Here is a 24,336-nt window from a genome sequence, read left to right as displayed (position 1 = left end):
GATCATTAATCCCGTTACAGAAAAAACACTTCCCATTGATCGTTAGTACTCTATTGACCTCTCGTCCTCTGCGTTGTGTATTTCTCTTTGAAATATTCTTACACCTGCATGGATCCTACCACTGCCACCAAATGATTGCAGGTCTGGAGCCCACTGCTGCCACCAAATGATTTCATAGTAGGTGAAAGGAAGGTTTCTATTGGCCTATGTTGCTTTCACCCATCAAATCATGTCAGATCAGTGATTACGTCAAGGATGTGAGGAAGGAAGGATACATTGTGATAGTATTGGAATGCAACCAGAGGCTTTTGAGTAGACTAGAGCAGCCTTTTTCAAACCTCTCCTCGGGGACCCCTAGACGTTCTATGTATTTGAACTGTTCCAGAACTATCACACCTGATTCAACTGATCAACTAATCATCAAGCCCTTGACTACTTGAATCAGGTGTGCTAGTTCAGGGCTACAACAACATTGTGAAAAGTTTGGGGTTCCCTGAGGAGAGGTTTGAAAAAGGCTGGACTAGAGGCTATTACCACAGTATACTTCATTTGAATTTACTGTATGTTGTTCCTTTAAAACTAAAGTGGACTGACATCCTATATGACACTAGAATTACAGAAAGGTAAGACATGAAACAATGCATAGAGTAAATTCATGCTCATTTTAATAATTTCATAAAAAAGATTTGTTGAACACAATATACAAATACCTTACCATGCATTGTGTGAGACTTCTGAGAAACACGTGCGAAATATCGGTACATCTTAAACAATGTAATATTTCAATAAACATACAGCTAGCTGTACAATGACCCGTCACCATACATCATATAGGTTGAATGCAGCCTTCATATGGCTCCAGATAACAACAGGAAAACAATAGAAACCGAGGAATTCAGTTTCTGCCAACCACCTCAGTTTTCCGCCAAGTAACACAGATGTTTAAGAACGTTCTGTGGAAATCTTCAAAAACTTGAGTATTACACATTCTAACAAATATTTCACTTGTTTTGACAGGTAACGGTAGTGCATATAAATTATATCAAACATAGTTTTTGTGAATATGATTCTATTTACAGATCAAAGTCATAAATACACTGTTTCAAACAGTTCATGGATCAACATTAGGACTAGGTGTAAGGACGAGGAGATTGTGCGGCTAAGTTATCCTCGTAAACACACACACACACACACATACACATCTAGTGATGTTACGCTGATCTCCCCACACTCTAGAAGCTGAGTGTTGCAGCTTCCATGGCAGTACCATTTAGATGTATTGTTGACAGAAGAGCAACTAGGTGCTGAGCTATCCAGCTCGTCAAAGTGCTGGACAGAAATCATGGATTGTTTTTTGTTTTTTAAACATTTCACTTCAGTATCTCCACTTCCTACAGGGGACCTTTTAGGTGACATTAAATTAACATTGAATCAACTTTTAAAAAGATGCTATTTGTTTTTGGTTTAGTTTCATTGTGTTTGTTGCTCTGTGATTTCTGCCAAACCCCGAGATATGTTGTTGACGGTGGTCACCCTCAAGAGGGACCTGGCAACCCAAAGTATAACATCGGCTGATGTCAAATATTGTTGTACGGAGGTTTGTTTTTTTGACATTGGTTGACAGTCACAAGGCTAGTCTAGGGCTTCAAAATATCATGTGACGTGGGATTTTTCTCTTTCTCTTTGGAAAGAAACCACTCAATGGTTTATTTGATTGGCCTTTAATTGTCTTTAATACTGTGCATGAATTAGATTAGGAGATCACATTTACTGGACTTCCATTCTTGGAAGGCAGATACTCGGTATTAATTCGATTTTTTTTGCGAAAGAATATTAAGATATTTAATTAAGTGCTAATCAGATGTGGCACAACACCTCTGTTGGACTAAGTTCCGTTTGGCTGTTAAAGTGCTTTTTATCAGGTCATCTTTGGAGCTTATTGGTTAGTACAGTTTACAGTGACTTTCATTGGTTTTTTCCCACTGGGAAAATTTGAATGGAGATCATTGCTTTATGGTAGGCAAATACGTCAAATAATAAGTAGCAGGTTCGCAACAGCTTTGCTGTGAATATAGAACTTATGTGGAATTTGTTAATATTGACTTGAGATTTGTAAGATAACGCATAACATTGAGCGTATAGTGCTACGAGTTGGGTGTTGAAAGAATAACCTGACTCTTTAGTTTAAACACTGTTCTAGATCTCAACCCTTGCAAAAAAAAAGTGCAACTTGTGCTGGGAAGTCCAACGATTTTGGAAAGTCCACAAAGCACAATTGGGAATCCACTATTGCTGAGAAGACATAAGGAAGACCGGAAGTATTTTCCTCTCATTCGAGAGACAAATAGATTCGTTGTGTGTAGAAAACAAACATTTTATAATAACGACTTAAAACTGTTAAATAAATTATAAAATGACATACAAAAGACACTGTCATAAAAAAAGGCACACAAAAGTCTTTAGACACCTGTTACAAATGGGTAGACCTTCTGTGTTACAAATACCTGTGGACCACTAGCTTGAACTTTTATCGCTAGCTGGCAACATCCCATCCAATCCCGTTACAAAACAAAACATATACCCGAAAATAGTCACGAAAAACAACAATCGTTCTGAAGTGCAAGTGTCTCTCATCTTGTCCCAATTGAACACCATAGTCTCTTAGCGTAAATTAGCTTCATTTTACTTGTCAGAGCAAAGATTGTAGTATCTGGCTAAGGACCAAGATATGGTACTTCTGCCACACAGCAGTTCAACAGCACTCCTTCAAGGCATCACTCTCTTCAACTCATCATAATCTTCTTTCTGAGGGTTCCCAAAACAAGTGTAGGGGTCCCCCACCCTCTTCTGCAGGGGCCCTAAGTCAGTCAGGCCCTCGCACACAAGCAGAGCAGCTCCAAAGAGCCAGATTGCAGGATTCCTCCACTGCAATAAAACAAGATGCCAAACACAGCCTAAAACTGGTGCTTTTATAAAGATCACGGTCAAGGCTTGTTATGTGGGGGAAGCCCCACGTATCTCCATCTCTACTCCACCCTGGTCCATTGGCGACCGTCCCCCTTCTGTCCCCCTCTCGCCCTCCTCCCTTCCCATCTGTCCATCCTCATCCTGTCCGTCCTCATCCTGTCCGTCATCTAGCGTCAGCTCAAACTGGAACTTGTGACCTCCTTCTCCGCCCTCTCCCTCCCCCTCTCCGTCTCCGGTGCAGAAGGGGGGAGAGGGGCTCTGGGGGATCATGCTCTGGTACCAGTTCCTGTTGTCTTCCAGGGTATCCAGGATATCCTGGGCGTCAGGGTGCACAAGGTCAGCCCACGTCTCCCACAGAGGGTGGACGATGTAGTCTATGAAGCTCACCTGGAGAGAGGGAGAAGAGAGAGGGTGTAAGATTTCAGGATAGAATAGTGTGTACGAACACTGTGTTAACAGCAGTGGAGAGGGTTGAGAGAGCGTGTGTATGCAAACAGTATGCGGACATACCTGTATATGTGTACATGTATTAGTAACCTACCTGGCTCTTCTCCACTGAAGCCGTATGCTTATCACACATGGGGCTGATCTCGATGCCTCTCTCCCTCTCCCGGTCTCCCTGGTGGGAGAACTCGTTCATGATGCGGTCGGTCCACTGGCGGTACAGGTCCAGGGACTTGGTCGGATTGCTCAGGTCTGCGCAATGAACCATGTTACGCATCACCTGGAAGAGATGGGACGGAGAGAGGATTGTGTGAGTTTGTGTGTGTGTGTGTGTGTGTGTGTGTGCGTGCGTGTACCTACGTGCCTGTATGTGCACCTGTATGCATGCCTATGTGCTTGTGTGTGTGTGTGTTTACTGCATGCGTTCTTGTGCATACGAGTGTGAGCTCCTACCTGTATTTTGTCTGTGTAGTTGTCCAGCAGCAGCACTCCAGAACTGGTCACCTTCTTGGTCTCCACCATGGTCTTCAGGTCAGCCAGTAGGCTCATGTGTTTGGACATGTCGGTGGCCAGTACCTGGAGGGAGACAGAGAGCGAGCGAGCGAGAGAGATCGTTGTTAGTGATTTGGACATGTTTATGCTTCAGTAATATAGGATGTAGTATAGTAAAATATATAGTATACGGAATTGAGAATTGAGACAGGGATAGAAAGATGGACCGTCGGACGGACCGACGCACGGTCGGAGACTCATACGAACGGGACATCAGAAACAAACATCTTCGGTCAGAACCGGGGCGTTCTCTCACCATGTCTATGACCATTCTCCTGAGGGACTGGCGTTGTTTTTTGGTCAGGTTCTGAAAGATGTCACAGTTGTCCTCCTGCAGCAGCTTGAAGCCCACGGCCAGGTGGTGGTTCTCCAGGACAGACTCGTCGTTGTACATCAGGGCCAGCTCTGAGTCTGGACAGACAGAGAGTGACAGAGAGACGGACTGATTAGAAGCAAAATGTCAAAAACATTTTCTTACGTGGTTTTTGTGACGATGCGTTTCAAACTTGAATATTTGACTTGTATCTTCAAATATGCCATGAAATTATAAACGATAAGATAAAGTGTACGAAAGCAGCAGAGATTATGAATTGGGTGCTGTTGTTAAGATTTGGATGGAGAAAGTACTCACTAGTGTTAATGAGGAACTGGTTGGTGACCCCAGGATGGTCCACGTCATGGATGGCTGCCGCAAAGATGGCCGCCAAGATCTCCAAATCTGTGAAGACGGCCTGTGATCGGACAGGAGAGATTTGATGAGTTTTCAACATTGAGAGTGAAGGTTTCACTGCAGTAAAAATCCTGCTTGACAAGACACAGTAACACACATTCAGCTGGTAATGACTCACTCTGACATAACGAGGTGGAGTGGCGGTCACATATTTAGGTGGAGTGGTGTGACATTGTTTGTGTGTGTTTATTGATAACACTTGCTGGTATACATGATTTATAATTACTTGGGGCAGGGCTCTCCAACCCCGTTCCTGGAGAGCTACCGTCCTGTAGGTTGTCGCTCCAAACCTAAACTAGCACACCTGATTTGAATAATTAGCTGGTTGATAAGCCGAATCAGGTTACAACTAGGGTTGAAGCGAAAACCTACAGGAGGGTAGCTCTCCAGGAACATGGTCGGAGAGCCCTGACTTAGGGGTCTGCTATGTGACAGTGTTGTTAGTCACTCCTCAGAATATTCAACACGAATCAAAAAGACAAAGCGGTGTATATTAAGTCCAGCTGGGTCAGATCACTCACGTCCAGAGCGGGTGTGGCGAGCAGGATGTGTGTGGACTGGGCCACGTCTGCAGCGTGGAGGCTGTTGTGGTATTCTACGTCTGAGTGGTAGTGCGCTTCCAGGGTCAACATGAAGGTCACGAATGTGTCCGCAGGTATCTTGAACGTCTTCATCAAGTCTCGCTCCTGCACGGGACACACAAAGAATCACAATGCCGTTAGCTTGATGGAAATAATGTAACCAACAACGTCTTCATCGGGTCTCGGCTCCTGCACGGGACACACACAAACACAAGACACCACGCCGCCACTCATTAACTAAAGGAGAAATGGAACCCATTTACCTGTCATACTGTATGTAACACAACAACCCATAAACACTCTCTGATGATCCTTTTAAATTTACTTCAAATTAAAATGACTTTGGTTTTTACCATTGAGTTTGTCTGTTTAAATTGCAATGACTCCGTCCAAAAAAATGCAATCACAATGCAAAAAATGCTAAGAAAAATGAATTGCTTGACTTGGCTGGCACTGTGTTTTAATGTCCACTTATCCATATGACTATATTAGTTCCTAGACTAGTTTCTACTACAGTAGCATAAGTAATCCTTCAGCTACTGACCCAGAAGATGAGGACACATTATTGAGAACACACAAGTTCTGATGTGCAGTACTTTAGGCTGTGTGCTGGTGACTCACCCTGTGTGTGTGTGTCTGTGTGTGTGTGTGCGCGTGTGTGTGTGTGTGTGTGTGCGTGTCTGTCTGCAAGGCACCTCAGTCAGAGAAAACACAGCAATCTGACAGGAACGAAAGAGGAGGAAGATGAGAATGAGGAGGAAGAGCGCTGACCTGGAAGATGGTGTACATGGTGCATGTGAGCGGGCGGTTATGGGAGTGCTCGGCCACCCTGAAGATGTTCAGACCCCACTTGTTGATGTCCTCAAGGTCCTGAGAAAGAGAGAGACATGTCAGGGTATGCTCTTGCAGACAGATGGCTGGGAGGTGCAGTCACAATGCGTTGTAATCAGGAAGACAAATTAAACATCCAGATATTTGGATTGGAATTTAAATTCAACAATCAGAAAGTGCCGTTTGTTAGACGCTTCCATCGGTGTCCTTGTGCAGAATATGTGCGCCTTTGGTTTGGGGACATCTACTTTATAATGTTGTCCGTTACCAGTTTTTCACATTGATCAAAACAAATAAGCTCATCATAAAAATGTGTTTGTCACTAGGTGATACCTCGTCATTAGCCTACATTATGGGTTTGTCGTCCTTACATTTATATTTTAGTCATTTAGCAGACTCTCTTATCCAGAGCTACTAACAGGAGCAATAAGGGGTACGTGCCTTGCTCAAGGGCACATCGGCAGATTTCGCACCTAGTCAGCTCTGGGATTCAAACCAGAAACCTTTCAGTTACTGGCCCAACGCTCTTAACCGCTAAGCTACCTGTCGCCCTGTCTTAAACCTGAATTTACCCCAACCCCTGAGGGGTGTACCACAAAGCAGGATCAATGAGTTAGCCAGCTAACTTGCCTAAATGTTCAGAAAAATTATTTTTTATAAGATAAGCTTTAAATGGGCATGGTCTATAGTTGACTCAACAACCAAAAACATATTTAGCTAAAAAAAAAATTATTTCTGGTTGTTTATCAAAGTTTCCTGGCTTTGTAGTATACCCCTATAAAGTATAGACTTCCCCAGTACCTTAGACAGCAGGTCCTCCTGGTCTGTTTTGACCCCGAAGCGGCTGACGCTGCAGCCTTGGAGCCCGGGGGTTTGGCTGACCTTCCTGACACCACTGATATGGGTCATCGTCCCTTGACCCTGAGTCTGACCCCCCTGCTGGGTCTGGTGGTGGGTTCTCTTCTTCCTCTCCCTGGTCTTGGCCATAGGGCACGGCAACTCCAACTCATTCTGCTTGTCTGGACGGAGAGAGAGAAAAGAAAAAAGGGTTCAACTACTGCACCATAGAATGAAAAGTGTGGTCATATCAAATCACAAAGCAATACATACAGAATGTACATGTTGACACTACTCAGTTTTCTTTTACAGCACATAACGTTAATTGACATGGTAAAATGGTAATTACACCGCATTGGGAGAAGAGGCTATATTGACTTGAGTGGACAATCATTCAGTCAGAGTGTATATGAGTAACTGGTCTGAACTGGTTCTCTGACTAGACCACTCAGTCTTCCTATCTACTGACAGTCATTCAACTACTCTCTCAATCAAGCCCTTCTCTTGTTCTCTTCTTCCGTCTCCTCCAGTTAAAATCCACCAGGAAAGAGCCAAATGACATTGCGCATAATAAACTATTTCAATATTCAATGTAGAGGGAACACATAAAGACATAGAAATAACATGATAAAAAAAACAAATATATTGCAAAAAAACATGCGAATGAAAAACAATGGTGTAACAATTAGGATTTATTCTTAGAAAGAGAGAAATTCCATAATATTCAATGAGGCATCAATTCTCAGTGGAGAGATGAATAGTGTTTGCAGATCAATAAAAGCTTGTTGCCCAAACCATAACAACGCACAGCAACGTTGGCCGCTGCTTTGTTGGATTAAGGAGAAGTGTTTTGGGAGGATGGCTTGTTGCAGTGGAGCCGAAGCGACCTCTCTCGAGGCGCTACATGTTAGTGTCACGGGGTGTGCCGCTGACCGCGTGTATCTGCGGCTAACCGTGTGTTTTTTTCGCACACTGCCTCAGCTCTGTTCTCTATGAGGCGTAGGAAGATGATTTGCCTCGACCTGACAGCTACTAGCCGCAATGCAGAACACGAACCTTAAATCACTATCCATTCTCTCTCACTTCCTCCCTCATTTCTCCACCCCGCTTCGCTTTATTCCATCAACCTTCACGTAACTGTCTCTTTATATCTGATCAATATCCCTCCTTCTCTTCCTGCTTTCCTCCCTTCTACCATCTCCCTCTGCTTTTTCAACCGTGAAGAGAAAGATGGAGGCTTGTTTACGAGTCGGTGCACTGCGCAGTTTTTTCAGAGTAGCAGTTTTCTCCGTGCTGGCGGAGAACGTGGTGTGAGCTGGCAAATTGTCAGGGAGCCATGGAATATGTCACTGTTTTTTTTTCATATATATTTTTTTAGAGATGAGGCAACACCATATACAGGTAACAAACGCCCTCTTTCGTTTTCTCTCCCTCGCTCTGCAGAACGACTGAGTCCCAGGGAAGAGTAGAATCGCCTTAGCTTTTCTCTCTCTCCCTCTTCAGCGAGACAGAGGGAGCACTCCAGCAGACCAGATGAGACTGGATTGAAACTATCGCAACTCCACGTTGGTACCCCACCCCGCAGCGTCTCATTCTCTCTGACCTTTCAACCTCTTTTCTCCTTCCTGCTAAATCATTTATGATTACTATATTATTATGATTTGTTTATCTTTGTGTAAAAACCAATAATAGCTAAAACATCACCATTCAGGCAAAGGTATAGTCCATTAGCACAGCGAGAGGCAATACATGATTAGTTATTTTGTTTGTGAGTGTGTGTGTTTTGCGTGAAGGCGTGTGTGACTTGACTTACCAAGGAAAGTGTTGGAGATGAACTCTGACACCTGGTTGCCGGAGCGACTCATCTCTGACAGGTGGGTCAGCTCCCGGTTCAACATCCTCTTGAACTGGGGAGACACAAAATGACACAACACCATGTTAGGTCGCCATTAGATAGACACTTTAGCTCACTTGGTAGAGCATGGTGCTCGCGATGCAAGGATAATGGGTTTGATTCCCGGGGACCACCCATATGTAGAATGTACTAAGTTGCTTTGGATAAAATTGTTTACCTCAGGTCAGCCATTTCCTGTTGCCATTTAGCAGTGGGAAGCATATAAACGGTTTTGTGTTGAATTGCAGTAACAGAAAATGACACAACACTGTGTTAGATATACTGTGTTAGATATACTGTGTTAGGTACACTGTGTTAGGTACACTGTGTTAGATGTACTGCATGGAGACCAACAAGACATTGAACTGTGGAAATACAAAATTACACAACACCTTACTAGATATACTTCATGGAGACCAACAGGAAATTGCTTCCCTGGGGTAGTGGTATAACTTGTTTCCAGGGACTTTCCGTTGACGTTAAGTGGTGATGAGCGGGTTGACTCATAAACCACATTCCCCCGCGGTGCAGGTGGGTTTAGGGTCATGAAATATTGTGTGGATGAAGGGCGGGTGGAAACAATACATTTCAAAAAAATCGATAAATGTATAATTCTTGTGCAATTTATATCTATAGGCTACATTGAGTTTTTTTTCTCAGAATTTGTAGGCTATCTGGCATTAGCGCGTACACCTAAGCTTTAGGGCCTACACGCCAATCGCCAAACCCTTTTGGAAACAGTCCGAAAAAGTTTGTCTATTCACTAAGACAAAAGCTGTGAAATGGAGAGTTGAAAATAAAGAGAAAGGAGGGCCAGAAAAGTCATTTTGGGGAAAGATTTGGTGAAATGGTAAAAGAGGAAGACAGCAGTGATTATGCTACGTGTGTTGATTGTGAGGCGCTATACAAATTCCACATTCACATGACAGGATTTCAAATAGGCCTATGGCACGACAAGAGAAACTGAAGCTTACTGTTCAGATGGGTTAAATGGAAACTGAAATCTGGAAACTGACTGTAGGTCTATAACTTCTCACAGTCTTAATATTAACTCCTGCAGAATTAAGCATTTCTCGCAGTAAAATGATAAACCAAATGTATATTTTGACTCAGGAACCAAATAATTATTCTTTCTTTCAGCATCTTGAGAGAATGTGAATGCGTACCTAGGGAATTCTTGTAGCAGTGCTACCTTTATCAACATCATAAAAGCTGATTGTATTTCAACCACATAAAATATGAATATAAGCGGAACTGAAATCTTATTATAAACATGTTGGGTTGTTTTCACAGCTTTTTCTTTCCTTACAGGCCTATTGCACTTTCTCCCCAGTCCCTAAACTTTTTTCCTCCGCGAAAGAAGCAGAGATGACAGAGAACTTTTACCTATGTCAACTAGATTGAAGCATTCCTTTATGACATTCTGGTGAGCAAGGGTTAATTTAGTCTTCTTGGGCAACATATAATGAGAGAAGAGAAGCTGCATGTATCTAATTATAGGCAAGTTGACTAACAAATACCTTACCAAAATGTTGGAAATTATCAGCAGAAACATATCTAAATTAGGCAACAAAATAAATTCCTACAACTTCTGTCAAAAGAATTGTTCCTCCGTCTCTGTCTGTAGCCATCAGGGCATTTGCTACTGTATATTTGCGGATTAGGGTCGGATGCAGTCCTCAGAATTCCCCTTTATCACATAGCCGGGTGATTGCGGATGGGTTATTAGCAATTGTGGGCGGGTGCAGGCGAACAAACAGCTGATCCGCACACCACTAATGTGGAGTGTTGGAGCCCAAGGGAACAGGCTTGTCTGTTTGATACCATATAAGGAGTTTGCGTATCTTTATACAGTATAGGCTATTTGAGTGTCCTGTTTTGAGATATTTAGTAAACAAATCAAAAGATTTCTGGATTAATATGTACAGCATAGGGTCAGAATCAACCAAATGTCTGCAGTAGCTTTTCAACCAAACATTTACCCGCACACACATCTTATTCTGTTTAGAAGCTAATGCGTAACATCTATGTTGTGAGATGGATTCAGTTGAGATCATGGGCTGTAGTGCCCAATCAATCTGATGCAATCACTAGAACGTGTTACAATATACACATATGAACCCCCCCCCCCCCCCCCCCCCCGCCCCCGCCAAAACAACCTGTCTCTCCCCACGAACACACATTTACCCCCAGTCCCCCACACACCTTGATGTACCCCCAGGAGACACAGAGCATGGTGTTGGCTTCAGGCATGGTGCTGCACTGTAGTTGTATATCCTGTAGCTGTTCTACAGCTGTCACCCCTGGCTGTCCTCAGCAGGAGCCCTGTCTGAATAGGCAAAACCAAGGCTTTCTTTCCTCAACAACCAACGGCCATGTCTCCATCTCTTCTATCTTGGTCTTTGAGCCTCTTTGCTGGTTCTTCACAGAGTCACAGATGACAGATCAACGATAACCCCCACCAAGACGAGCACCTAGACCCCCGCCGAGCGCTCTTCCTCATTTCTGGAATCTCCCAGTGATATCTTCCCTAGTCACAGCAGCTAGTTTGATAGCGACTGTATTTCCTTCAGCAGTAGACGGTAATCCCCTGAACAGCAGTATATAAGTAGGTCAGTAGGTAGGAAGCTTGTAGTTTCTACCTACGTAGCTATCTTAGGTACTTGTAGGTGCCTCCCTTTAACCACGGTATGTCTATCTATCTCTATACAGCCAATGGAAGACAAATGGTTCTCAAAGAGGAGACCCCAGTCCTATTGCATTGCTATCATATCTCTATCCATCCCAGAGGTAGCCAACGGAGGCGGGTTGCGGAGGGGATTCCAGTGCTATATCCATCCATCCGATGAGAGACTAAAAGGAGAGGCAGAGAGGCTAAGTGGCTTGAACGAGGGAAGAAAGAGGGGGAAGGGGGTTCCATCGGTGGCTAGGGATCCCCGGTGACTGGCTAGAACTGGCTAGCTGATAGGCCAGTGGAGGATGCCTCTCTCTCTCTCTCTCTCTCTCTCTCTCTCTCTCTCTCTCTCTCAGCTTAGTCTCCCGCCAATGCCAGATGTCGCCCCCCTCTCGCTCTCCTCTTTCTCTCTCCCTCCCTCAGCCCCCTCTCTCTCTCCCTCTGTCCCTGTCAGCAACACGCACATCAACACAAACCACTGCAGACATCAACACGCAGATCACGCCATGGCAATAGAGTCACGTGTACTGCATAGACGCTGTCACGGAGGTCTCTCCTACAAACTCGCGCGCGCGAGACACACACACACACACACACACACACATTACTCAGCTGAGTGAAGGGAGGCAGCTGTGCATAGTCCTGACTCTGGCCACTGCTTCATCTCAATGCGTATGTCTGTGTCTGTATACATATGTGTCTTATTGCAATGATGCTGCCTCTGTGTGTCTTATCGCAATGATGCTGCCTCTGTGTGTCTTATCGCAATGATGCTGCCCCTGTGTGTCTTATCTCAATGATGCTGCCCTTGTGTGTCTTATCGCAATGGGGCAGTATTTGAAGGTTATTTCAATGGCACTACATCATTTCAAATGGGCTTGCTTTTCCTTTTTCACTAAATTAATATTTTACTTGTTTTATATTTTACAAGATTTTCATTTAATTTAGCAAAAATCGTTAATATAACTCAGACATCCACTGCCCACTCTTGAAAACTGATGCATGAAATCAAAGGTATCCTATTCATCTATATTTGCGACTTTACTTGTCACTTTTTATCTTGATCCAAATATAAAAATGTATGCGTTGTAATATGGTAATCTGAGAAATAGCCAATCAAATATCCTGCAGCTAATTTACAGAATCACTTGGATTTGTTTTGTCGTTTCTAGCCAAAACTGGTTTCAAACAGGTGCTTTTTCAGTGAACCATTAAATCACACCCTCTCCAGCAGTGAATGGCTGTCATATGGCAGACCGGTCTGTTATTTCCCATTGACTGCAACCTGAACACAACTTTGAAAGTGCAAGAAGAAAGAAGCCGTCCGTCTTTCAAAGCTTTTGGCTGCACTCAACTCTACAAACCCAACTGCCAGAGACAGTCTTATAAATCCCCTCCCCCCCCAAAAAAACTTAAAACTTCCAGAACTGGAAATGTCCAAATCCAATACGGATATTCTGTTCAAGCGTATTTCTAATATATTCTTACTGAAGGTGTAAAGGTATCGTGACCTCTGTAAATTGACTCATATGAGTCATAGACTATGTCTTCTGTGTTTCCCCGCTAGTCATACCGAGCTATGCCAGCACCATATGGTAGTCATACCGACGTTCAGTAGGCTAGCATACGCCAGCACAATATGGTAATCATACAACGTCCGTAAACCATGCGTTAATGCAGGATGACAGAAAAATGAGTGTGTTCGGGTAGGACACATTACTCAACGAGCGCCGTTACTCACACAGTTACGTCAGACTTGGGGGAACACACTTGTGACAACAGGTTGTCATTTGGCGCTTTCCGAAAGCGAGTGTACATTTGTGTGGCGAATGAGCTCGGAGTATTGAAGCGTTAAGTGTTCACAATGTTGAAATGAACATATTCAAAGTAGGCAGTGATAAGATGAGCGTCACCGCAGGCTATGGAAGATGTCAAAGGCGCTTTCAACAGGCTCCTTGTTGCATAATGTCACTGCGTTCTGTATTCAGATAGCCACTATCCGACCCACTAATCATAAATTATATTGTGTGCATGAATACACATGGATAGTGGAGGAGGTGAGGTCCCCCCTTATATTGTAGGCTAAAGCGTTTTGAGCGCATGCAAAAGCGCTATAGAAAAATCCAATACATTATTACACTGTATTATTATCATTAACTGGTGAACTCGTTTTTTCAAGTCTGAAACAACATATCAGATTATGTTCCTATTGGCCCTAATCTGAACAACTCAAACATTGTCTGAATGACCCTGATCTCTAAAATAGACACAACATCAGAAATGCAGAAGCTAAATTCCTGGACATACCGCATAATACTAAACCACTGTGAGGTGGTTATGATGAGTTAATAGAGTTATGATGAGTTATTATGCTATATATTACAATATTATCCATGAATGCTACTGTACTTTGAATGGAATTCAAAAGACTGCCCTTTCCTGCAGTCAATGACCAAAAGTGCCCTCTTTGGCATCATGGGTGGAATGTTATTAATATTTTTCATAATTTCATCATTAATAAAGATTATTTTTTAAAACCCGATGAAAATCCAGTGTTTCTATGGCAAACAGTTTTGTTATTTCAGTCTTTTGTGATGTATGTAAAAGTGTAATATTGGGATGTAAACTCAAAATGTGGTACATTTCAACTCTATATCTGACAAGTGTCTTCTTCTTTTTAAGCCCATAACCATGTGTGTGAGGTGTATACTTTTGTTTCAAAGTAGATTTGTTTTAGACTACCAAGAATCACTCTGTGACCCGGATTTAGCCCAATGCAGTAAAAGGTTAAAGCGAAGTGAAAGTTTTTTGTAAATATATTACAATGCCAGAGCAAGTGTATGATCCAAACCCATACAACCAGACTAAGTCCCTACATTCAGATAAAAACAAATGTTTTTAAGTAAAGCCATTTCCCTTAGTCAAGAGAGTAGATAGTCACTCTAGCAAAACAAGTAGTGTACAAACTCACCTGTTTCCAACTTGTAAGCATTCCAAACGTTTTCTTGTTCGTTTCAGAGCAGCATAGTCCCATTATTGCAAAGGCAATGCAAAGTACAATATAAATTTTCCAAAACTTGTGTTAAAACTTCTCTCAAATATGTTAGCGTGTCGCTGTTTCTCTCGCTCTCTGGGTCTGCTTCCTCTGTATTCAAGTCTACTCTCTTCTGGCAACAGTCAGGAAACGTAAAACAATAAAACATGACTGATTGGCTGGCTGGTTGACTGGCCCACACAGAGACTAAGCTAAACAACTCCTCCTCTATCATAATGTAGCTCCGTGCCTGTCGCCACCCTCCCTTCCTTCCCCACCAGCTTCCTCCTTCTGACAAAATTTACTGTGGTAATTTACTGGTAAGAGCCTCCTGACAATGCCTCTGGCACTGACCTGTAATGCAGGCAAAGTCCCTCATTACAAAATACTAGGCAATTACACTGACGCACTTGTACCGTAAACTATTGGGGAGGAAAGTGAAAGATAAAAGATGACATTTGTGTCTATTTCGCAAGGCACCACCCAGGGCTCACTTGAAACATGTATTTAAATCCCAATGTGACATCCCTGGTTAAATAAAAGATAAAGCAGTGGGGGTCGATTTCCTTGAGCAGATTTGCAATGTTGGCACAATGAAACTAGATTGAAGGTTTGGCCTTGGTTGATTTAAAGCAAAGAGATACAGCAGATTGCAACGTTAGCATAGTGCAATTCTGACCCAAGCAGACAAAGCCTAATATGACTCGAACCTGGGCCAGTCCCCGTGTCCTAGTTTGGACTGTTTGCAGGGTAAACAGCTGTAGTGGCCACACACACACACACACACACACACACACACACACACACACACACAGTATTGCATAACTAACCTTATGGGGACACAGAATTCAGTTTCATTTAAAATTCAATTTTCCCTACCCATAACATTAACCCAAAAACCTAACCTTAGCTCCTAACCATAAAACTAAACCTAGTTCCTAAACCTAATTCTAACCCTAACACTAATTCTAACCTTAACCCTAAACCCCCTAGAATTAGCATTTTACCTTGTTGGGACTAACAAAATGTCCCAAGTTGGTCAAATTGTCTGGTCCCCACAAGTATAGTTAAACACGTCCACTTCCACACACACACACGACTGCAGCCTGAGACAGACATGTTTCCCGCAGGGCTTGTGGGAAATTGTGTCTAGTAAGAAAATATAAAAATCAAGGCCACCATTTAATAGAAACATTTGTAGGTTATTTTGGATAAATCTTTGTGGTCTGAAAAGCAGTTTGTAGACACAAAGCCAATTTCTGTGCAGGCATAAAAAAGTTAAAGGACCTGCAACTATAGAAAAATAAAGTCTCATCTCATTAGTACAACTACTAGTCAAACAGTATTATTATCAAACAGTCATTTAAAAAGCATTACCCTCCCTCAAGCCCCTGACCCAAAAACCTCCACATCTGTTTCAATAATTCCGTCACTCTGGTCTAAAGACTGCAGCACTTTAAAGTGTAATGACCACACGTGAGTTAAAGTTTCCTACTAGCACTCAATGCTAGGCTAGCACGCTAGCCCGTAAAGCCGCTCTCGCTAACTGGATTCAGATGGCTGTGTTTGTCTAAGGCCCAGAGCTAATGTCAGTATGGACGTGTGAGGAACTTAATGACAGTGGCACTAGAACAGCAGCTATAGCAGCTCGCTCCTCTGAGGTCATTGGAACTTTGGAGTGGCCTAACAGGACAGTGTGTGTGTGGTCCAAGCCCGGGATACACCTGTGGAAACCTCCCCCCAGGGAAATACCCATTATAGGGTTAATTTGGGGCGGCAGGGTAGCCTAGTGGTTAGAGTGTTGGACTAGTAACCGAAAGGTTGCAAGTTCAAATCCCCAAGGTACAAATCTGTCGTTCTGCCCCTGAACAGGCAGTTAACCCACTGTTCCTAGGCCGTCATTGAAAATAATAATTTGTTCTTAACTGACTTGCCTAGTTAAATAAAGGTTAAAAAATGAATCAAAATTAGTTCCACCCCGAAAACATTGGATTTGATGGGGCCATTCCACATTGTTCCCTATGCTGGTCTGAAACAAAAGCCTCCACACTCAGTTAGGACCAACCAATGGAATAGTCCCCTATTTGAAAGAGAACAAGTACTCTTTGCCCTCCAGCTCTGGTTCATGCTATGAGATTTCCCACTTCGCAAAGTGCAAACGCATGCCATGAGCAGCATTTGGGGATTTTTCACCATTCTCAATATTATAGATCAATAAATGCCACGTGCCTCACACGCCACTGCACAAGAGGAGTCATCAGACTGGGGATTTGAACCTGCGACCTTCTAGCCTCCACTCCTCAGTCCTATTCCCAACACACTGGACTTGGGTTAACCGTCAACCATCCATCTTAGAGGCCTATGACTCATGGTCAACAATGGCTCCAGTACCGTCTGAATGCTGAGTACTGAATGTTGTACTTGCGTGTGTTCAGGGTCTCCGGACTCATTGTGTTGAGTCCCCGTGACGTTGATAACAATAAAGGGAGGCCTTGACCTTAGGGGCCATTGTAGTCTGGTGGCCCGGGAAAGGGTGAAGAGGAGGCTGTGTGGGGGTCAGGAAGAGAGACAGGAAACGCATGTCATGGTCACCGGTCAACACGGTTAGGGTTGGCGCTTCCTTTTGATTGCAACTCCACTGTAATGTCACTGTGTAGGACAGGGGAACTGAGAAGGGTGACCTCCCAAGCTGAATCCTTAGCGTATTTTGGTCACCATATGGTCTACTCTGAGTTTTCTGTGCAGTTATACATTATTTTACAGTAGTCTAATTGTAGAAAGGAGTGGAGGTGAGTTTCCCCTCTTAAGAATGTTGAGAACACTTAAAAAAATTAATTAAAAAAATCGCTATATAAATCAAATTCATTATCATTATTCATTATTAAAGTGCCATAAGGCTAACCAATGTTGCCGCCTAGCCTAGTACGCTAGTGTCAAATTAGACTGACTTCATAATAGTTGATCTAAAACCGTTATAAAACCAGAGTTATAGCAAGAAACGTCAGGTTTTGGTCATGGTTTCCAAAAACTGTATGAGCCATTGAATAATGTCTGGCTAATATGAGCTATCCCAGACACGATGACGTCATCAGACAAAAAGACCGGCACGATGGTGACTATTATTTGTATTGTGTATATAATTAATTAATATCACAGTCTTACACAGAAAAGACAACAAATGGATAGATTGGTATTCAGATAGGCGTCTTATTTAACGAGAACAGTAGTCTATGGTCCTCTATGCAAACTCTCCACTGTTTGTGCATTTAAAGCAGATCCATGAAACAGCAGTAGCCGTTCACACACACACACACACGACCGCAGGATGCTAACCACTTGGCAAGTACGTCAATGGGTCGTTCCACGAAGTGAGTCCCTTTCGGATAGTGTAACTTGGTGAGAAATAAACATGTTTTATTTCTCCTAATTTGAACATTCTGTCATAAAGAGCACATGTTCAACATAAGAAAACACACATTTTCCCATCACAAGAGGTTAAATAAACAATTACTATAGTAAGTGTATTAAACGTGCGAAATAAAGTTGACGATTTCATCTTAAATCAGCCATGGATCCCATTGTGACAGGAGGAATGGAAGCTTGTGTGCAACAGGGAGGGGCATTTGAATGCAATCTTCACAAACAAAATAAAAATGTTTAAAACATTTCTAGCCTGTCTATCTATGAGTAACAGGGTTGACGTGTTATGCCTGAACAGCTGAGTTTTCCACCACAAAACACCAGAAAATGGCCAGAAATAATAGAACCAGCTCACCTGCTTTACAGTACAATGATTTAGATGTTCAATGTTTCTTCAGAAAAATAATATTTAAAAAGGAATAGTTTCACTATATTAAAACGAGTTCGGTTCACATAACAGGGTTTACCTTAAAATGAGGTTCAGTTTTTTTTTTATTCCTTAAAATCAATCACTAATCACTTGAAATAAACAATCTCCAGAAATGACTTTGTCAAAGCAAGAAAATAACTAGGGCTTTACAATGATGGTGAAAACTTGAGGAATTTTGAGGTTAAGAAGTCCTAGAAGTCACAGAAGGTGCACAGAGGTCATATAAAAATCGGATTTATAGAATTGTACATGTGGCCTATACTAAAGGGCACTTCATTTAATACAACAGGCTTTTAAAATTCAATATTGGTGCACAATTTCTACTTAAAATATCAAAGGGATGCAAAAGGGACTCATTTCGTGGAACAACCCCAAAGTTAATCAAAGCATTCTTCATATTGCACAGTAAAGACTCAGAGCTTTTGTGCTGACACCAAGCAGCCTTAACGTAAGTCCAATATTATCTCAATCGAGTTCAAGCCACATCTAGTTTCTGTGTACTATCATGCCGACGAGCTACTAACCAGATCATAAAACAAAATATCATCACAGCAATAGTCTCAATGCACTTAAGTGGTTCGTTTCAGGTTGTGGTAAGTTTGTGTGGTTGTTGTTGCATTATGGTCGTGTTGAGTTGCAGTTGTGTTGTGGTTACATTACAGTGGTGAGGTGTTGCAATTGCAATACTGTTGTGTTGGTTGTGTTGCATTTGTGTTGTTGTTGCATTACGGTCATGTTGTGGTTATGTTATAGTTGTGTTGTGTTGTGGTTGCGTTATGGTCATATAAACAACAGTCCAGCTCAGTTTTACCTTGTTGGAAGCCATGTCGCTGACGGAACGGTAGGTCTGGATGGTCTCCAGCTGGTCAAGACACCAGTCCAGCTCCTCCATCGTCTCCATGGCCAGCTTCTGGTATGACTCGTCTGTCAACAGACACACAGCAGATACAAACTCAGGACGCAGCGGCTCCATGTCCGACACAGAGCGAGGTGGGGGTCCCAGGGCAGTGTGGCCATGCCGTATGGGGGTCCCGGGATGTCCGGGTGGGGAGGTGTGAAGAGGCGAGCAGTGATCCTTCATCATACGTGGTGGTCCGGTTAACTCAAATGCACTCTCAGTCAAGGAAAGAGGCTAAGAGTTGCAGTAGTGTCACCCTCTCTCTCTGTGTCAATGTGTCTATGCCCCCGCATTCATTCTCTCTCTCGCTCTCCCTCTCTCTCTCCCTCGCTCTCTCTTGCTCTCTCTTGCTCTCCCGCTCTCCCTCCCTCCCTCTCTCGCTCTCCCTCCCTCTCTTGCTCTCTCTTGCTCTCCCGCTCGCCCTCTCTTGCTCTCCCTCTCGCTCTCTCTCTCGCTCTCTTTCTCTCCTTCTCTCCCTCCCCCTCTCTTTCTCTCCCTCGCTCTCTTTCTCTCCCCCTCTCTCTCGCTCTCCCTCTCTCGCTCTCCCTCCCTCTCTCTCGCTCTCCCTCCCTCTCTCTCTCTCTCTCTCTCTCCCTCCCCCTCTCTCTCTCCCTCCCTCCCTCTCTCTCTCTCCCTCCCTCTCTCTCTCTCCCTCCCTCTCTCTTGCTCGCCCTCTCTTGCTCTCGCTCTCTCTTGCTCTCCCTCTCGCTCTCTCTCGCTCTCTTTCTCTCCTTCTCTCCTTCTCTCCCTCCCCCTCTCTTTCTCTCCCTCGCTCTCTTTCTCTCTCTCTCGCTCTCCCTCTCTCGCTCTCCCTCCCTCTCTCTCTCTCTCGCTCTCCCTCCCTCCCTCCCTCTCTCTCGCTCTCTCTCTCTCTCTCTCTCTCTCCCTCCCTCCCTCTCTCTTGCTCTCCTTCTCTTGCTCTCCCGCTCTCTCTCTCCTTAACCAAGTCGTGCGAGGTGGTTACGTCCGCTACTCTGCTCGCCTTGTGGCGTTGATGTGTCAGTGAGCCCCCCGGCCTGAGGAGGGTTTGAGGGGGAAGGGGGAGGCGGCGCCCTGCCAGCGCACTCACTCACCCTCCACGCACGAGACGTTTCACTTCAGAGTAGCAGGGCAGACACACCAGGGCTACACTGTTGTTCATAATGTACTGTATAGCCTCAATGGCTAATGGGGTTGGCTTGAGGAGAGGGACAGATCCTTAACACTTACACGTGTTAACGGTTGCATGTTGTATGTCTAGGAGGCTTACACTGGGAAAACTATTCTGTTGCCCTTGGATAGAGAGCAGAGTCATAGAAAGAGAGAGGCTGGAGAAAGAGGGAGATATAGAGTGGAAAAAAGGGGCTACCAAAGAAATGAGGATACAAAAATGGAGAAAGACAAAGAGAAGAGAGCGATTGATGGATAGACTAAAAGAGAGAGTGAGAAACCCGGCTGAAACATATCGGTCAGCAACTGAAAGCCTCAAAGAGGGACTTCAGAGAGCTGCAGAAGCTAGACCAACGAGCTCTCCTCCTGAAAGAGAGCTAACAACAAATGTTCCCACAACTTTAGAGAACGCTCCCTTAATTGTCTTATTAGGTTATAGGAATGTTTTCATAGGAATGTTCCAGTGATGTGCAAGGACTGTTTCAAAGAGACCATTAACTTAATGTCCATCAGAACTTACCCAGAACCATGTTCTCAGAATATTCAATATTAATGTTCTAGACGAAACATTTCATTGGATCGTTGCAGGAATATTCCAGTGTCCCGTTTTTGGAGTGTTAGGAGAATAGTCTATCAACGTCATGCCAAATATACACAGAACATGGTTGCCATGTTCTCAGAAGTGTGACATGAGTGATTTTTGGTCAACCAAATTCACATGGAATGTGTTATAGATTTGTCATTCTCATTGAAAGCAAGTCTAAGAAGTGGTAGATACTGTACGTTCTATGTGCGCTATTTCTATGCTTTCCGTTCTTAAGTTTAGTTTTTGCGTCTTTTACTTTTGGTTTTGTACACCAGATTCAAACAGCTGAAATTACAATATTTTTGGTTATGGAAAATATACTGTATGTCACAGCAGTTTAGATGGTACAATGATTCCCTACACAATGACTGCTTGTTTTGTCGCGGAAACTGAAACTAGGCAAACTATTAGAATTTCAGCAACCAGGAAATGGAGGAGCGATTTCTGCATATTGCACCTTTAAAAGACTGTAGAATGAATGTGACTTACAAATGGCCCCTACAAATGGCACCGGAAGAAATGGCAGCAGTTTTACGGTCTCATAACCAATTGTGCTATTATGCGTTTTTTCCCGCGTTATTTGTAACTTATTTTGTACATAATGTTTCTGCAACCCTATCTTACGGCAGAAAACAGCTTCTGGATATCAGGACAGCGATCACTCACCTCGGATTAGACAAAGATTCTTTCAACAACAAGCAAGACTCACATGATATTCTCCAAACACCCGGCAGGGCCGACATCCCAGTTATTCGCAAGAGGAAGCGACGCAGGTACAGAGGACGAAGAGCCGGATGCCTCGTCAGGACCCGCAGAAGGCGAGTAGGAAAGCTGCCGTTACCGTCAATATTACTCGCCAACGTGCAATCATTGGACAATAAATTAGATGAGGTACGATCACGAATATCCTACCAACGGGACATCAAAAACTAATATCCTATGTTTCACAGAATCGTGGCTGAATGACGACATGGATATTCAGCTAGCGGGATATACGCTGCACCGGCAGGATAGAACAGCACACTCCGGTAAGACGAGGGGGGGCGGTCTGTGCATATTTGTAAGCAACAGCTGGTGCACGAAATCTAAGGAAGTCTCTAGATTTTGCTCGCCTGAAGTAGAGTATATTGTGATAAATTGCAGGCCACACTACTTGCCTAGAGAGTTCTCAGCTATACTTTTCGTGGCTGTTAATTTACCACCACAAACAGATGCTGGCACTAAGACCGCACTCAGTCAGCTGTATAAGGAAATAAGCAAACAGGAAACCACTCACCCAGAGGCGGCGCTCCTAGTGGCCAGAGACTTTAATGCAGGGAAACTTAAATCAGTTCTGCCAAATCTCTATCAACAAGTTAAATGTGCAACCAGAGGGAAAAATTCTAGATCACCTGTACTCCACACACAGAGACGCGTACAAAGCTCGCCCTCCATTTGGTAAATCCGACCACAACTCTATCCTCCTGATTCCTGCTTACAAGCAAAAATTTAAGCAGGAAGCACCAGTGACTCGGTCTATAAAAAAGTGGTCAGATGAAGCAGATGCTAAACTACAGGACTGTTTTGCAATCACAGACTGGAACATGTTCCGGGATTCTTCCGATGACATTGAGGAGTACACCATATCAGTCACTGGGCTTTATCAATAAGTGCATCGAGGACGTCGTCCCCACAGTGACTGTACGTTCATACCACACTGAGCTAAAGGGTAGAGCTGCCGCTTTCAAGGTGCGGGACTCTAACCCGGAAGCTTACAAGAAATCCCGCTATGCCCTGCGACAAACCATCAAACAGGCAAGCGTCAATACAGGGCTAAGATTGAATCATACTACACCGGCTCCGATGCTCATCGGATGTGGCAGGGCTTGCAAACTATTACAGACTACAAAGGGAAGCACAGCAGCGAGCTGCCCAGTGACACGAGCCTACCAGATAAGTTAAATCACTTCTATGTTCGCTTCGAGGCAAGCAACACTGAGGCATGCATGAGAGCATCAGCTGTTCCGGACGACTGTGTGATCACGCTCTCCGTAGCCGACGTGAGTAAGACCTTTAAACAGGTCAACATACACAAGGCTGCGGGGCCAGACGGATTACCAGGACGTGTGCTCCGGGCATGTGCTGACCAACTGGCAGGTGTCTTCACTGACATTTTCAACATGTCCCTGATTGAGTCTGTAATACCAACATGATTCAAGCAGACCACCATAGTCCCTGTGCCCAAGAACACAAAGGCAACCTGCCTAAATGACTACAAATCCGTAGCACTCACATCCGAAGCCATGAAGTGCTTCGAAAAGCTGGTAATGGCTCACATCAACACCATTATCCCAGAAATCCAAGACCCACTCCAATTTGCATACCGCCCAAACAGATCCACAGATTGCACTCCACACTGCGCTTTCCCACCTGGACAAAAGGAACACCTACAGTGGGGAGAACATGTATTTGATACACTGCCGATTTTGCAGGTTTTCCTACTTACAAAGCATGTAGAGGTCTGTAATTTTTATCATAGGTACACTTCAACTGTGAGAGACGGAATCTAAAACAAAAATCAAGAAAATCACATTGTATGATTTTTAAGTAATTAATTTGCATTTTACTATGTATAGATAATAGAAGAGAGTAGCAGCAGCGTAGAAGCGCGGGGGGGGGGCAATGCAAATAGTCTAGGTAGCTATTTGTTTAGGTATTCAGGAGTGTTATTGCTTTGGGGTAGAAGCTGTTTAAAAGCCTCTTGGACCTAGACTTTGGCGCTCCGGTACCGCTTGCCGTGCGGTAGCGCAGAGAACATTCTATGACTAGGGTGGCTGGAGTCTTAGACAATTTTTAGGGCCTTCGTCTGACACAGCTTGGTATTGAGGTCCTGGATGGCAGGAAGCTTGGCCCCGGTGATGTACTGGGCCATATGCACGACCCTCTGTAGTGCCTTACGGTCGGGGGCTGCGCACTACCCTCTGTAGTGCCTTGCGGTCGGAGGCTGCGCACTACCCTCTGTAGTGCCTTGTGGTCGGAGGCTGAGCAGTTGCCATACCAGGCAGTGATGCAACCCGTCAGGATGCTCTCAATAGTGCAGCTGTAGAACCTTTTGAGGATCTGAGGACTCAGGCCAAATCTTTTCAGTCTACTGAGGGGGAATAGGTTTTGTCGTGCCCTCTTCACAACTGTCTTGGTGTGCTTGGACCATGTTAGTTTGTTGGTGATGTGGACGCCAAGGAACTTGAAGCTCTCAACCTGCTCCACTACAGCTGATGCTCTCATGCGTGTTTCAGTGTTACTTGCCTCAAAGCGAGCATAGAAGTTATT

The 24,336-nt window shown here is 43.9% G+C and overlaps 1 protein-coding gene across 4 annotated transcripts in view; it reads right to left on the bottom strand.

The window, feature by feature from the left end:
- Positions 1-643: 643 nt before the first annotated feature.
- LOC115156627 (cAMP-specific 3',5'-cyclic phosphodiesterase 4B) overlaps positions 644-24,336 on the bottom strand; it is a 168,907-nt gene continuing 145,214 nt past the window's right edge. For 2 of the 4 annotated variants that reach the window (XM_029704131.1, XM_029704132.1), the window contains 10 exons: positions 19,206-19,318; positions 8,756-8,849; positions 6,907-7,124; positions 6,046-6,144; positions 5,215-5,379; positions 4,595-4,694; positions 4,220-4,374; positions 3,865-3,987; positions 3,509-3,691; positions 644-3,354 (listed from right to left, as the gene is read on the bottom strand). In XM_029704131.1, the coding sequence (XP_029559991.1) occupies positions 2,995-3,354; positions 3,509-3,691; positions 3,865-3,987; positions 4,220-4,374; positions 4,595-4,694; positions 5,215-5,379; positions 6,046-6,144; positions 6,907-7,124; positions 8,756-8,849; positions 19,206-19,318 (1,610 nt within the window). In that variant the 3' untranslated portion in view covers positions 644-2,994. Of the gene's footprint in view, positions 3,355-3,508; positions 3,692-3,864; positions 3,988-4,219; positions 4,375-4,594; positions 4,695-5,214; positions 5,380-6,045; positions 6,145-6,906; positions 7,125-8,755; positions 8,850-11,041; positions 12,914-14,481; positions 14,977-19,205; positions 19,319-24,336 lie in introns of those variants that run through there. The other 2 variants (XM_029704133.1, XM_029704134.1) reach the window with 2 other exon arrangements.

Source organism: Salmo trutta, chromosome 21 (assembly GCF_901001165.1).
Source record: "Salmo trutta chromosome 21, fSalTru1.1, whole genome shotgun sequence".
In the NCBI taxonomy this organism is placed as follows: domain Eukaryota; kingdom Metazoa; phylum Chordata; class Actinopteri; order Salmoniformes; family Salmonidae; genus Salmo; species Salmo trutta.
This window is presented reverse-complemented; position numbering and strand designations above follow the sequence as displayed.